This window comes from Anguilla anguilla, chromosome 1 (assembly GCF_013347855.1).
Source record: "Anguilla anguilla isolate fAngAng1 chromosome 1, fAngAng1.pri, whole genome shotgun sequence".
Lineage (NCBI taxonomy): Eukaryota > Metazoa > Chordata > Actinopteri > Anguilliformes > Anguillidae > Anguilla > Anguilla anguilla.
In genome coordinates this window covers 66,658,620-66,672,555 of record NC_049201.1, presented here as the reverse complement: position 1 = coordinate 66,672,555, position 13,936 = coordinate 66,658,620, and the positions used below count along the sequence as shown (strand labels likewise).

Sequence of the window (13,936 nt, the reverse complement as noted above, 5' to 3'; positions counted from 1 at the left end):
TTTTAGAGGGCCAACCCATACAATCATTGCTTTGGAGAACACTGCATGTGGGTCATAATGTAACGGATGGTAATCGTGTCGTATTGTGGCAGAACAGGAAAACCTTGGCTTCTAAACCCTTTCTGAGACAGTACAATTGATTATTTGGCTCCACGAAGGCAGGTGACCATGTGACCCATGTCCAGAATATCTGCAGCATTGCAACACGCAAGACTACCTTCGTCTGCACGTTAAACAGGAATGAATGAACACATAGAGCTTTGTTAAGTATGTTAAGAGCGTTCAAAATCATACGGATTCAGCGTAGGTTGTACAAAAGCATGTGACCATTAACTTCAGTCGCCTCAAAGCCATCACATATGGCTAAGGTGATTGTGAGAACAGTCCAGAGTAATTTCCTGCCTTTTTCCATTCCAAGTACCTACAGTGCAAAGCAATGCTATCAATAATTTGTACATGTATGGCTTCATATATTGCGGTTCACCTAATATGTTTGGTGATGAAATGTGTCAAACATGGCTAAAGGCCCACAGTTCATGCTTTTTGAGGTAAGTCAGGTAGACCGGTGTTACTGTGTAACAAGTGCACAAATGTATAAAACACAGGAGTCTGTTAAAGGCAAGATGACAGACTGCATGAGGGCTTTGACCTGTATACAGGTCCCAACCTGTGCACACATGTTGGACCCAAAACAGGAATGCATAGGCTACACCTCTGCCCCTTCCCTCCCTCTGCTTTCATGAAAAACACCAATTCAGTGTGATACTTCCCGACTCCCAGCAATGAAAGATTCAAATACTGTAGTCATGAAGCCAGATAACCGGTTAGCACATTGTCCAATATAGAGACACACTGAATCAGAAGCAACAAGCCCCCATTAGGCTGCTAGATATAAGGTTGATTCGGTTCCATCTGTGGGAACAGACTGCACCGGTGGTCATGCATGCATAGAGATTAGCAGGGTAATGGATCGACCCAAGTCTGGCCCACAGCCTGTGTTTGTCCAGGAAAAGGGAAAAAAATTCAAGTAAGTAGTATTTCTAAATAAATATGAATTAACCCATAAAAATGACCTAGACTACAAATTTCCAATTTACCATATTTTAATTTGTTTGTAATTTGTATATTCATCCAACACAGGCAGCATAATCAACATACACGTCTCTCAACAACCCACCCCTGGTATGAAACTAGCTTTTTAAGCAATTATCGGTTCAAAGCTAAACATATAATTAGGGAACCAGAGATTAAGCCTTAAATTAAGAGCATGGCTTTGTGCATTCGCAGTCCAAAATATATTTTAAAGCAATAACAAAATGCATTTAAAAGTCCCAAATTATGCATTTACAAAATAAATTACTTTGGCAGAGAAGTTGTATGTCAGACCTAATGGGAATAGATTCCTATTTCTCTATTGACTTGCTTGTATTCAGCTTTGAACTCATGGCATAACCAGAACCTTAGTTCAATGCTACATCAGTAATTGCAAACTGATCACAGGTCAAATAATTTGTCTTTAATTTTTTCACAATAGCATTGGTTTGTGTGCCATGCCAACATGGCAGCCTACTGTAGTTCCAGAAATCAAATTCCTAATTAAAATTACACGACCTAAGAAATGAGTGATTAAAACAAAAATAGCCTTTGCTCAGATTCCTGCACACCAGTATGTTACGCAAACTAAGCAACGTCCTGTCATGTGACCTTCCCATCACCCACCTGTGTGGACTTCCCTCTTAATCCCCATTGATCCTTTTCTGCTTTGAACATTAGAGCTACTAAGTGTGACTAATTCTCCAACACAAGGATATTGTCTTCCCCATCAGTGCTTTCTTTTCCTGTTGCTGGCTTCCGGTCAGTTGATTTCGTTTTGTCATTTTGAGTAGTGCAACAAAAGAAGAGGTGGGGGAGTCCGACTTCAATGGTAGCAGATAAACTTTAAAAGTACCTGTTGCTCACAGTAGAACAGTACTAACATAGGCTAAGTTTCTCTTCATAAACAGGCCATACCATCCTAGCAGACACAGAGCTGTGCAAAACGTGTTCAAAACCACCGTCTTACTGTTAAATCAGTGCGTGACTATTACAGTGGACCAGGCTGCTGTTCCTCTGGGACAGAACCGAAGAGCAGACGGGGTGCCCAGTGGGGTTCTTACTCAGACGTCCATTTGGTGCCCCCCCACCCCAGCCTGGAGCGAGGCCAGCTGACCAGGGGAGCGCCTGTCCAGCACCGAGACGTAAATCAGGCCGGGGGCCTGCCTCAGAGTCCGCCCGCGGGAACAGGCCCGGGCCCCGGGTCCCAGCCCTGCCTGGCTCGGTTATTCCTGACCCTCTGACGCAGGGGCGCAGCGGTTCCCACTGGCAGCACCCACAGGCCGGGACAAGGGGGCGCCCCGGTGACCCCCCAGGAAAGCCACTGGCACAGCCAGACGTCAGAACGGGCCCCGGGTAAACAGGCACTTGGATAAATACTTCTTGAGTGATTAGTCTGAACTCATTCAATGGGTCTGGGCACAGTACCTTTCTCAAGCGCACGGCACCTGGTATCTTTCACATACAACCCATTCAGTCACATGTTCCAGGCAGCTGCTGCCTCCTATTCCCAGTCTTCCCAGTTCTTCTCTTACACTCCCTGTGCCTGTATAAATAAGGACGCGTTTCAGCCAGGTCTTTAAAACGGCGTTATACTGCTCAGTGTGTTCTTGAGTTAGTCTTCAACATTTACAATTTTGACAGGGCCATAAAGTGGTTGTCACACTGTTGTCCTTCCAGAACGAGCGACACCAGCTGTGCCCCCTCCAGTAAAGCTTCTGCCAGCTGACAAGCCACATCCGTCACTAACTAGCTGTGCTGCACATTTACTCTAGCGGCTGAAGCTGCCACATTACCGTAGTTACCGTAGTTACGTAGTTAAGAATCAAAATGTTCAATTTATACACTGCACTGTTTGTTTATATTGGTGTTTTTGTTGCTGTAGTTATTTGACAATGGGGCAACAAGTCTGAGGGCAGAATTGCTTTCTTGCACAACCGTTCACTCAAACTCAAAGTCTGAGACACAGTCAACAAACCACATTTCAATAACAAACAGCGTGTCTGATATATTTGTGCCAGACCCATTAGAATTAGAATTTATTTTGGAGTTAACTGTCAACTGTATTCATGGCAGGCACACAAGAAAGCTAGAACCGAAGCATTTCCAACAGTTGATCAAGTTAATCTTCTTGCTTTGGTTTTATTTTAGGTATTGCCAAATGAACCACAATACATTTCTCCTTATCAGCAGTTCTTACCAGAGATTAAGTGTAAATCCTTGGTGAGAGTATTTAATGCAAAATAGTACTTATACAGTAAGGCTGAACAAAAAACCTTTACCAGCTGTCATATTCTGCAAACTATGTTAAGGAATAAATGTTTCTCACATGTATCAATGCAAGTACTACTGGTGTAACTATCACGACGGTTCAACAAAAAGGAAAAATAAAATATAACTATATATATATATATATATATATATATATATATATATATATATTATATATATATATATATTTTACATAATAACTTCTTAAAGGAGGACTATAATTTCTAAATGACAATGTGCACACAAAGAAACTACAGAGGGGATAAAAACTCTGATTAAATTAGCATGTTCCCCTGTTTACTTTCAATGCTTATCCTCATGTTCACTGTATGAAATATATTGACAAGTACTGCCCCCTGGTGGGAAGACCTGAAATATGATTAACCCTTCAAACACCAGTTTCATTTCAGCTGTTGCAGCTATGCGTTATATGTCAAATAGATTTTTATGCAAGCTATATTATTACAACCATCCCCTATATGGGTTTGCTCTCATAGCTAGCAGTTTTTTTCTTATATTCAGAAAAATGTTTGTTTGGCTATTCAAGCTTTGGCAGATGTGAAGATTCGGTTCTGAACCTTTCTGTGCGTCAAAACAGGTTGTTGCCGATATACGATGATCCTTAATTGATATTATAATGTTCCTGGAAAATGATGAATATGAACCTCAAGAATCCTTTGCACAAGCATACTAAATATTGCATTTAATACTACATTGTTTATTAAATGCCAAAGGGGTACATAAATCACAAAACCTGTAATGGAAAAAAGTCCCAAGTGTACTTTGTACTTTGTCTCTGCTGTAATTACTTACATTGCAGCAACATAATTCAATTTAGCTTTTGTCTCCACTCTACACAATCTGCTACACAGCTCAGTAGGCAGAAAGGTCCACACACATAATATCATGGTTCCTATCCCCACTGTAGAGACGAATGTTTGCCTGTCTGGCTTCCACCAAAAAAACTTTTTCTAAATATGAAATGAACGCACAGTCGATGATCAAACCTAAGATTAAATATTCCCATAGCCTCTGTATCTTTAATTGAAGTTTCACATAGCCAGTCTTTGCATTCAGTGATATAAGCAATACCTGCAGCTCCTCTCCTTTTCAGAATGGATCTAAAGACATTCTAAGTGCATTTGTCTCAGCTTCTTCATTCTAGATTAGGGTGTGAAATAGTTTAATGCTTCACTCATGTAACGATGCAAGGTTTGGGCTAGCTCTTTGTTACAATATACTGTCGAACTGACCACGGTTTGAGGACGTTAAAAAGTTCCAGTAAAAGTGTGACTGATACAAGACCTCATACAAGCCCCGGCATTTGAGCATGGAAAGCATCATCAGTAGCGCTCATGGTTCATTCTCGGCCAGCCTTCAGCTTGTCGGCCACAGTGCTGTCATGCTTGGAGCCCCCCATGCAGGGCGGGCTCTTGGCTAAACTGGGGTTGCTGTCCCACTGCTGGGGGGTCTTCGCCTGGATGGCGAGGGCATGGACTAGGGTGCTAAGCTCCTCGCGCAGGGCTTCGTTGACCAGACGGTGGCGCTGCAGCAGGGACAGCCCCTCAAAACGCTTGCTCACCACCAGCACCCGGAAGTGAGACTCAGACCCCGGGGGCACGGCGTGCATGTGGCTCTCGTTCATCACCTCAAGGTGGTCGGGCTCCAGAGCTTGGCTCAGTTTGGCCCTTATGGTGCTCTCCACAGGCCGGCTGGGGTCCATCTGAGGCCGAAATCTGGCGGTCTGGCGGGAGAAGGTAAGGGTGTTGGCAGCAGGTCGCGCACAGCGCAAGACACTGGGCAGCATCAGAGGACAGTGGGGGGTTTCCCAGCAATTACAGCCTGGAAAACAACATTTGAGCTTTACTTATTGTGATTTGAACAATGTTAAAGAGGAGAAATGCACTATTAATTCATCTAAAATTTGAACAATGTCATGAAAACGTGATGACACGCCGATGACAAAGAAAACTGCCTTTTGTAAAATGTCTTTCTCAGTGATTTTCTTTAAAAAACCATGACAAAACGAAACATACAATAGCTAAAATACATATAGGCCAATCGTCTCTAAACACCATCTAATTACCGTAAAATAAAATGGTTATCTTGTTAAACCCACCGGTTAACGTTGTTCTGGATGGATTAGGTCTATGGATAGCTAGTCTAACGTCGTTGAAATTAATCAGTCTGCTAGCAAACTAGCTAGCAAGCGTTAACGAAAAATGTCAGTTATCTAGGTAAATATAACGGTTACGTCAGTTATATGTAACATCAGCCAGAAAGTATCCAAAAGTAGAATTAGCTAACTCTGTTATCGTGCATTCGGTCTGTCTTACCACTTGCTTGCTAGCACTAGCAGCAAGCAATGATTCGTCAGTTAGCTAGCGAGCGTTGAGCTAGACTTGCTAGTTAGCTTCCGTAGTTCTTGACTACCTGGCTAAATGCTACATCGATTATGTCAAACGTTCTTGAAACAAAGCAAAACGTAATAAACCAAAATAAAGATTGACATAACAGAAATATTACAACGATGGTATGAAAAGTCGTGTCTGTATAGCCAGATAGCTTGCAAGTAAAGTTAAATAGCAAACAACTCACCTTATACCAGCCTTATACAAGCACTGACCTAGCAGTAGGAGCTGCAGTCTCCATAGTCGCATGCGCACAATGATCCACCGCGTTGAGAAGTGGAATTTGTAGTTTTGAGAACTTGCTATATGGACCGTCAGTGAGCTCCACGTCGTTTGGGGCGAACACATAATTTCTTTGTTATTCTACAATTGTAGATTTGTCAACAAGTCAAATGTGGTTAAAATTCAGCTTCTCAACTTTTATTGTACTACCATGCAGAAATTATAGCAATTTTTATAGAGTACAGAAGTATCTTATCTGCTCGGTTTCTATCATGTGGCACTTAACTCATTGGACGGCACTTAATCCAACAGCAAGACAATGCCTCCAAACATATTGCTAGAGCAACAAGAGTTTTTAAAAGCCAAACATGGAAAAATGCCCAAGTCATTCACTTGAAGATGGCTGCAGTATAGGCCTAGCAGAGCAGCACCAGAGGATTCTTGGCACCTGGTGATGTCTATGGGCCTCAGACTTCAAGCAGTCATTGCATGCAAAGGATATGCAAAAAAGTACCAGACATGACTACTTTCATTTATAACATTAATCTGTCCCAATAGATCTGTAGAGAGCTCTTGACGCTTAAGGATATAATTTCCCTCGCCTCAAGACCTGCTTGAGTTTCAAAAGTCTCCATTTTGTGACTGATGATCATCGTTACATGTATCATCTTTTATTTCGAATTGAATGACTTCTTAGCCACGGAGTGATAATTTAAATAGAACTGTAAAGAAGCATTAGACGTTACATACGATTATCATACCACGGCTATTAACCAATCATATTTGTTTTATGATTACAAATCTAAAACGTTGGAGTACAGAGCTAAATCAAGAAGAAAAAATGTCTTTGTCCCAAACATTATAGAGCATACTATATCTATTTTTTCAAAATATTTTTAAACCTAATAGCAGTCATGAGCCTAGTTTTATATGTATTACCTGAAAACATAATAGGACCTACTACACAATGAAAAGGGAATCCTGATATGAAATAAGATGTCCAAATGTATATACGTAGCGGTGAACTACTGCTATCTGCTCACTCTGGTAGATTCAGTGCTAATGGCCATGTTTTTAAGACCTGCTCTCAAATGGTCCATGTACAGTAGCATAACATTTGGTAGTAATTAATCCTAAATTATGGCAATGAAATCTAAAGAAGTTTCAACAAACACAAGGTAAAGTACTGTCTTGAATAAAAAAGAAACACAAATACATGTTTGTATATCTTTATTTACTGCATTGTATGGTTAACTCCATTGTAATACTGAAAAATTTAATTGCACAAGTCAAGAGTGCAGATTGCCGCATGGTTACCAAAATAAAAAAGAAAAATCTTGCACAAACCTTAATACACCACCTTCATTGTTTTACAGTAAAATATTCTCCATATCTAGAAGTACTTAGTATTGATGTATTTATTTATGATGTAACTTTTTCAAATTTGATTTACAAAACACACGAAATAAAGACAACATATTATAGTATCTGGTCAGTAAGCATGTTTTGTTTTGTCTTTTTAGTTATTGTTTCCACATATTTATACTTGTACATACAAACACCTACACTTTCTACAGCACAGTACAATTATAACGTGTTGAATTTTCAGTCACATTTAAATAATGTCTGTTCTTTTAAAATTTGACAGCTGCTGTAGCAGTCCTGGTGGGCTCTTCTGATGACAATGTGGATATTGGCCAATTCAGTTTTTAAGGAGTGAGCACCAACTCTGGGCTTGGGCAAAGATTTCACAATGTGCTTTCACTATGGCTGGGCAGTGCAGAGCAGAGAACATGTTGATTATTGCTTTGTTTACTTTGCACCTACAGTATGATTGTTATTCATAATTTCATTACAATCAGTGACAACCTCAACAGGGAAACACTAAAGCAGCATACTGTCCACAAAAATAGAAAAGTCATACAGCTCAACTGAAGTTCATTCGATAAATACCATACATGGATTAATGTAATACCATACAATAGCCTCAGATCAACATCCTGGTTTGAAATTTAGTGGTTGCTTCAAAGACAAAACACAGAGAAAACATGGCAGTTAGATTTACAGATAATTAATATGCATCCACACTAATTGTAAAACAGGTATTGTAATACCAAGTAAACTTTAAACATCTACTTTGAAAGAGTGTGTGCGCGGGCAGGGTATGTTATAAAATTGCAACTGACCCATTTAACATTTCAGTGATAGCTCCTTAGTGTACAATGTCAGATAATATTCAGTCTGCTATTTGCTAAACTGGGAGAATATGAGAAAATATAATTAATTATTGTACAACATAGTCTCCCAGGCAATGAAACATTGTTATGAACACAGACAAGGGCTATCCATAATTGTGCACAAAGTTGGGTCCGATACACATTTGGGAGAGGGAGTGTTTCCAAGGTGATGCACAACTATGGGACAGCATGTATTATTGGAAACACCACATGCTTTGGCCTTAGGGCAAATAGGCAATATAGGTGATCAAATAGAGGATATAAGACATTGGCCACTACTTGCTCCAGACCACTGCCTGTTACTTAAGATATTGCATGCAGTTCTCCATATACACAACAAATGATCAGGTTTAGACCAGACCAGACATTTAAGTTCCAACTATGTGTAACTATTTGATAACTCATTCTATGGAAATAACAGAAATTCTCTATATTTGTGCTTGCCTACATTGCACGGAGACAAGTGCACCATAACACATCTATTAATCCTCCTGTGCTGTGGTTTTCTTTTTGAACTGTAGTTATATGGCTACTATCCTACAAACAATTGGCAGTAAAAGAATGTGATAATTTAGTTTATCCAGCTCAAATCATGTGTGTGTACCACAGTAAAATCACCAGGCATGACATACCCCCATAAGTGAAAGACACTCTAAACCAAGAGTCACAGTTTATTTTCTATTTACACATTTGAAAATTACAAAAAAACATTTAAATATTGATATATATGTATGTACCAGAATGGGTATGCCATTATACTGTATCTGGGTATCAGGAGAGGAACAGTAAATGTTTTGACCTATGCCAGGCTGCAGTGTACATAAATTCAGTAGATTCAACTGAGATTACACTCCCTTCCACAAAAGGACAGCAAAATATAGTTTAAAAAATGTTTCAGTATGAGTACATCATGAGTATTAGTTCTTAAACCCACACACTTTGAGGAGTTGGATCTAAACAATGTGTTTCACTCCACAAAATAAAATCATTATTCCAGACTAAGATACAAAGACCTGCGAATAAGTTCCCAGTCAATTCAACAGTTTCCTGTCTGCCCACACATGGGTTACAAGCTTATCAAAAAGTGCTTTTGTTTGGTCCAATGACCGAAGTTGCAGACTGAAAATTGCGCCAAAATGATGTATGTTCCGGCCATGGCTGTCAAATAGAATAGCTTTTCTTCAGAACCTGTAGTGTTCGGGGAACTGCAATTTTATATGATCGTACTCAGTGTTTCAGAATTTATTACACATGCATATGATTTCTATATTTTTGAGTTACCTTTATCATCTTTATCTTTTGGTCAAAAGTTAAGCTTCAAGAAAAATGCACTCACTTTGGCAAGGTGGTTAAAGCTGTAAGCATATCCACCCCATGCCAGTTAACTCACATTATTCCACATAAAAAGGAATAATTTACAACAGGCCATGACAAAAAAAGAAAGATAAACGTAAGCACACACTCAATTACACACCCACACACACAGTTACATGTAAACATGATTCTGTTTCTCTATTTTATCAGCAAATAAGACACTAAGAAAACGAGAACAATATAACATATGCAAGCTCTGCATATCAATAAAATACATTTGTTCTCATCTGTTATTAAACACACTTCTAGTCAAAAATAATGGATATAATAAGGAAAACTGCTTGACAGTTTTAATACTGTGTAACATGAATCAAAATTAAATTGAATATTTTTTCTGTAGTATATTATTTTCTTGATACCTATAGCAATATTTTATACACAGACTGAATGAATGCATCACACCTAATCATATGTTCATGTTTTATGTACAGTGCAGTCTGTAAATATTTGGACAGTGACACAATTTTTGTTGTTTGGGCCCCGTACCCCAGTACATTGAATATGAAATTAAACAATTGATATGAGGTTGAGGTGCAGGCGGTCAGCTTTAATACAAGGGTATTTATATCCACATCCAGTGATCTTTGTAGGAATTACAGCCTTTTATATACACAGTCTCTCCATTTTAGGGGACCAAACATAATCTGACAAATTAACATAATCTTAGATAAAGTAATCATATTTAGTACTAAATTGCAAACCCTTTGCATTCAATGGCTGCCTGAAGTCGGCGACCCAGAGACATCACCAAACACTGGGTATCTTCCTGGTGATGCTCTGCCAAGCCTGTTGATCTGTTTCACAGTTGAAAATGGGTTTTTCTTCACAAGCGAAAGTATTCTTTGGTCATCCATCACAGTGCTCTTCTGTCGTCTACCAGATTATTTCCAATTGCTGAGCCCACCAGAGCACTCTTGCTTCTTAACAATGTGCCAAACAGTTTATTTTGACACATACAATATTTTATGTCTCTGATAGACTTATCCAGATTTTTACACCCCACGATGACCTGCTCTACTGGCATTCACACTTCTTTGGTCCTCATGTTGAGAGACAACAGCAACAGACTCCAAATGAAAATGCAACACCTAGACTCAACTCTAGAGCTTGTGTTATCTTTTTTTGTGCATGGACAAATGATCCATGAACTCAGAGCTGGTCAAGAAACAGCTGAGCAGCCAACTGTCCAATTATTTGTGGTCCCCCAAAATAGGGAAATGTGTAACAAAGGGCTGCATTTCCTACATGATATGGATGTAAAGACCCTCAAATGAAAGCCGACAGGCAGCACTTTAACCATTTCAAATCCAATGCGCAGGAATAGAGTCAAAACAACAAAAAAAGTGTCACTGTCCCAGTACTTATGGATTTACTGCACTGTGCATATGTATTTTGTACATTATATACAAAAAACTGAACAAAAACACTTAGCTGTATTTTTCAAACTGCTTGTGCTTGTTCTTAATATAATATTTACATTTCTTGGAGAACTCATATATTCTCTGTGTTTTAAGTGCTTATTTTCAATGTGATTAACTGAAAATAATTGACAAAACAAAATAAGAATGAAAAACAGAGTCATCTTGAGGGAATGAATACTGAGGTCATCTGTGCTTTTAAATTGAGTTGGACTAGAATTTTTGATGGATCACAACTACATTTTAAAATTTCACATCTGGAGAAACGCAATGATACCACTTATTACAATGGGGGTGGAATGACCACATGGTAAGGGGTGTGTGCAAAGCATCACATGTTTACATTAGTAACTTGAAACCAGTAAAATTACATATTGTATGGTATATATTCCTTGGAATTATATGTCACAAAAGGTGGTACTGAGTAAGAGCTTACAATGTGGCAAATGAATAGATCTGTGGAAATAGAAAGTCAATTGTTTTAGACTGCATAATTGTTGTTTTTGCATTCCATGGTACAATTGCATAAATCAATATATTGAAAGTACAGACACAGAAAGGATGTTTTTGTTGTCTATTTACAGATTCCCTTGCTAGCTGAATTGCATGGGCACTATTTCAAAAATATTTACACATCCAGCTTTTAAACACAAAAAGTTTAGTTGTATTTAGCAATGAGTGTTTTGCACCTACATGTTTGCGACGAATAATATTGTAAGTGATAGTATACAATTGCTAAATGTGTGTTCATAAGGTAAATATATACAACCATAAAAAGACTTTAAAAGTAAAAATGTGATTCTGGGAGCATACCAAGGATTGGAACTGCGGATAGAAGGCAACTTAAATCGAGGACAAATTTTTGATTTCAATTACTCATATTCTACAAAGTGAGAAACTGTCAAACAACTGTACTGTGAAAATAAGAGATGGATGCTTGGAGCATTAAGACAAATGGCTAATTTGTCACACAAATACCAACAAAATATAAAATAAGTTCTGTTTAAAAAAATATTTAAAAATCAAACATGCAGAAAAGAAAAAACCTCAATTTTAGAATGAACTTCAAATCTAATTTATGGATGGTTCTTGTGTGATGTGTTTAAGATATGAATGTGTTTAAGATATGAACTTATCAAGCTTCATTCCCACATTCTGAAAGTGATAAAGTCAAACTGGATTGTGCCACGCCTATAAAATGGCAGTTAGTAGGCTAGAAATTTCATTTGAAAAGGAAGTGACAATGAATGACAAGGGGGTGGGGGAACCCATTACACAGCCAAAGTCCAGCTTCAACCCTGTAGGCCAGCAATCACAGGACACAAACTCACCATATACTGGATTTGCACTGATTCGGCTCAGCCCTTCATATACAGTCAGTTCATATACCAATGTGATTAGAAATGGACAACTTGAGAAACTTGCTGGAGGAAGAGGAGAAGAGCAGACTTTACTAAATAATTGGAGTGAAATCTTGGGTCCCATCAAGGCTAGATAGAGCCCAGACACAAGTGCTGTCAGGCCTTCCTGTCATAGTTGGTTGAGACCCAAATGTGCTGCGTGATTTATACAATGTAAATGATTTAAAGAAATGTATGAGTGTGTAATATAAATAAACTGAATGTTGTTTCAGATTTTTGGCCTCCCTCGCATAAAAAAACCTCTGAGTGTTGGCATTTCTTAAAGTCACGGACGCCACCATTTATTACATTCTACCTATGTGCAGTCAAATTACATCATTAAGCAGTTCTGCTGTAATATTTTGTAAAAATGGGAACTACCATGAAAAGCAAGATTACACCACAATTTCAATGTCCAAGCATTTCTTAGGATGAAAAGCAGTACAAAGAACATTTGATTTCAGTTGTTGCTGTTAGATTGTGAAATGGTTTGTATACTTCACAATTTATATGACTATTGTGATGGTAACCGGAACTTGTGGTTTTAACAGATTTCTACACATCCCAATTCACAGTCACCAGGGATTAAGGGGGAAAGTAATTAAGTTGTGGTTGCCCCGTTGGTGCCCCAACACTACTGTAGAACCTGGCCCCGTGTCTCTGGCAGTTTAAGAGCCAGGTAGCTGCCAGCAGCCAGTGCCCCTGAGGCAAACATGATGGGCACAGCCTTGGTGATGCCCACAAAAGATGTGAAAATGCTGATGCCCAGGACGGCTGCCAGCTTGCACAGCGCATTCAGAAAACCAAATGCTGTGGTCCTGTAAAGAAAGAGAGAGTTACATTTACAGTGAGAGTGTGTATTAAACTGTGTTGCAATGTTCTATATTGACAAATAGACAGATGCCTAGGACGCTCCATTTCCAAAAGTTACAAGTAAGAGACCTGGGCATGTTCCTGTTATATCATAGTCTGATTCCTAAACTTTGGTGGCCAGGGATTTTCTAGGGTTACAGTTAATGCACCATGAAGACACAGGCAAGGATATGGTGACAATGTCATTATAATTATCTCATATGATGTTACCAACAATCATGAACATATACAGCATAGTACTGTATACAATATTATATAATATGCCTGACAATTTGAAAATAGGCATTCACTTAAGCTAAATTATTCAGTTCAATGTTGTGTTTTTCCTACCATCAGTTAAGTTGGGCTTCTAAAAAAAACCACCCAGCTACAGGAAACCAATTGGGAACAACTGCTGAAGCCAATGCTAATGAAATACTTGCGGAAGTGCAGCCCGACCACAGGGTGGTGCTGTGATCTGGCTTGATGGTTATTTCTCCGCTCCATGCATGCAGTATCTGTGTAAGTTTCCTAAGGCCTGGCATTTACTCAAAAAAGGCAAATGTCTGTCTCACATCAGTATGACAAGAACACAGTTGTTCGTTAGAGGTGAAATCCAGTAGCAAACTATTTATTGGCAAAGTTTCCACGGCGGGGCT

General features: G+C 39.0%; 2 protein-coding genes across 7 annotated transcripts in view; both read right to left on the bottom strand.

Moving 5' to 3' along the window:
• Window positions 1-3,209: 3,209 nt before the first annotated feature.
• On the bottom strand, window positions 3,210-6,062 carry bola1 (bolA family member 1). Of its 6 annotated transcripts, none has more exons than XM_035393737.1 (2): window positions 5,973-6,062; window positions 3,210-5,107 (listed from the first exon to the last, which is right to left on the bottom strand). In XM_035393737.1, the coding sequence occupies exons 1-2, from the start codon at window positions 6,021-6,023 to the stop codon at window positions 4,724-4,726; spliced, it is 435 nt and encodes a 144-aa protein (XP_035249628.1). In that variant the 5' UTR covers window positions 6,024-6,062; the 3' UTR covers window positions 3,210-4,723. The 6 variants fall into 6 exon arrangements, with proteins under 6 accessions (XP_035249628.1, XP_035249591.1, XP_035249632.1 ...); XM_035393700.1 differs by having other exon boundaries at window positions 3,210-5,205; window positions 5,962-6,040; XM_035393741.1 differs by having other exon boundaries at window positions 5,962-6,036.
• Window positions 6,063-7,209: 1,147 nt separating this feature from the next.
• sv2a (synaptic vesicle glycoprotein 2A) overlaps window positions 7,210-13,936 on the bottom strand; it is a 37,023-nt gene continuing 30,296 nt past the window's right edge. Inside the window, exon 13 of the mRNA XM_035389735.1 lies at window positions 7,210-13,243. Within this exon, the coding sequence (XP_035245626.1) occupies window positions 13,060-13,243 (184 nt within the window). The 3' untranslated portion in view covers window positions 7,210-13,059. The remainder of the gene's footprint in view (window positions 13,244-13,936) is intronic.

What these genes read in the sequence shown, in the direction of transcription:
- bola1 (XM_035393700.1), bottom strand. Translation starts at nt 5,170, where the DNA reads ATGCTGCCCAGTGTCTTGCGCTGTGCGCGACCTGCTGCCAACACCCTT.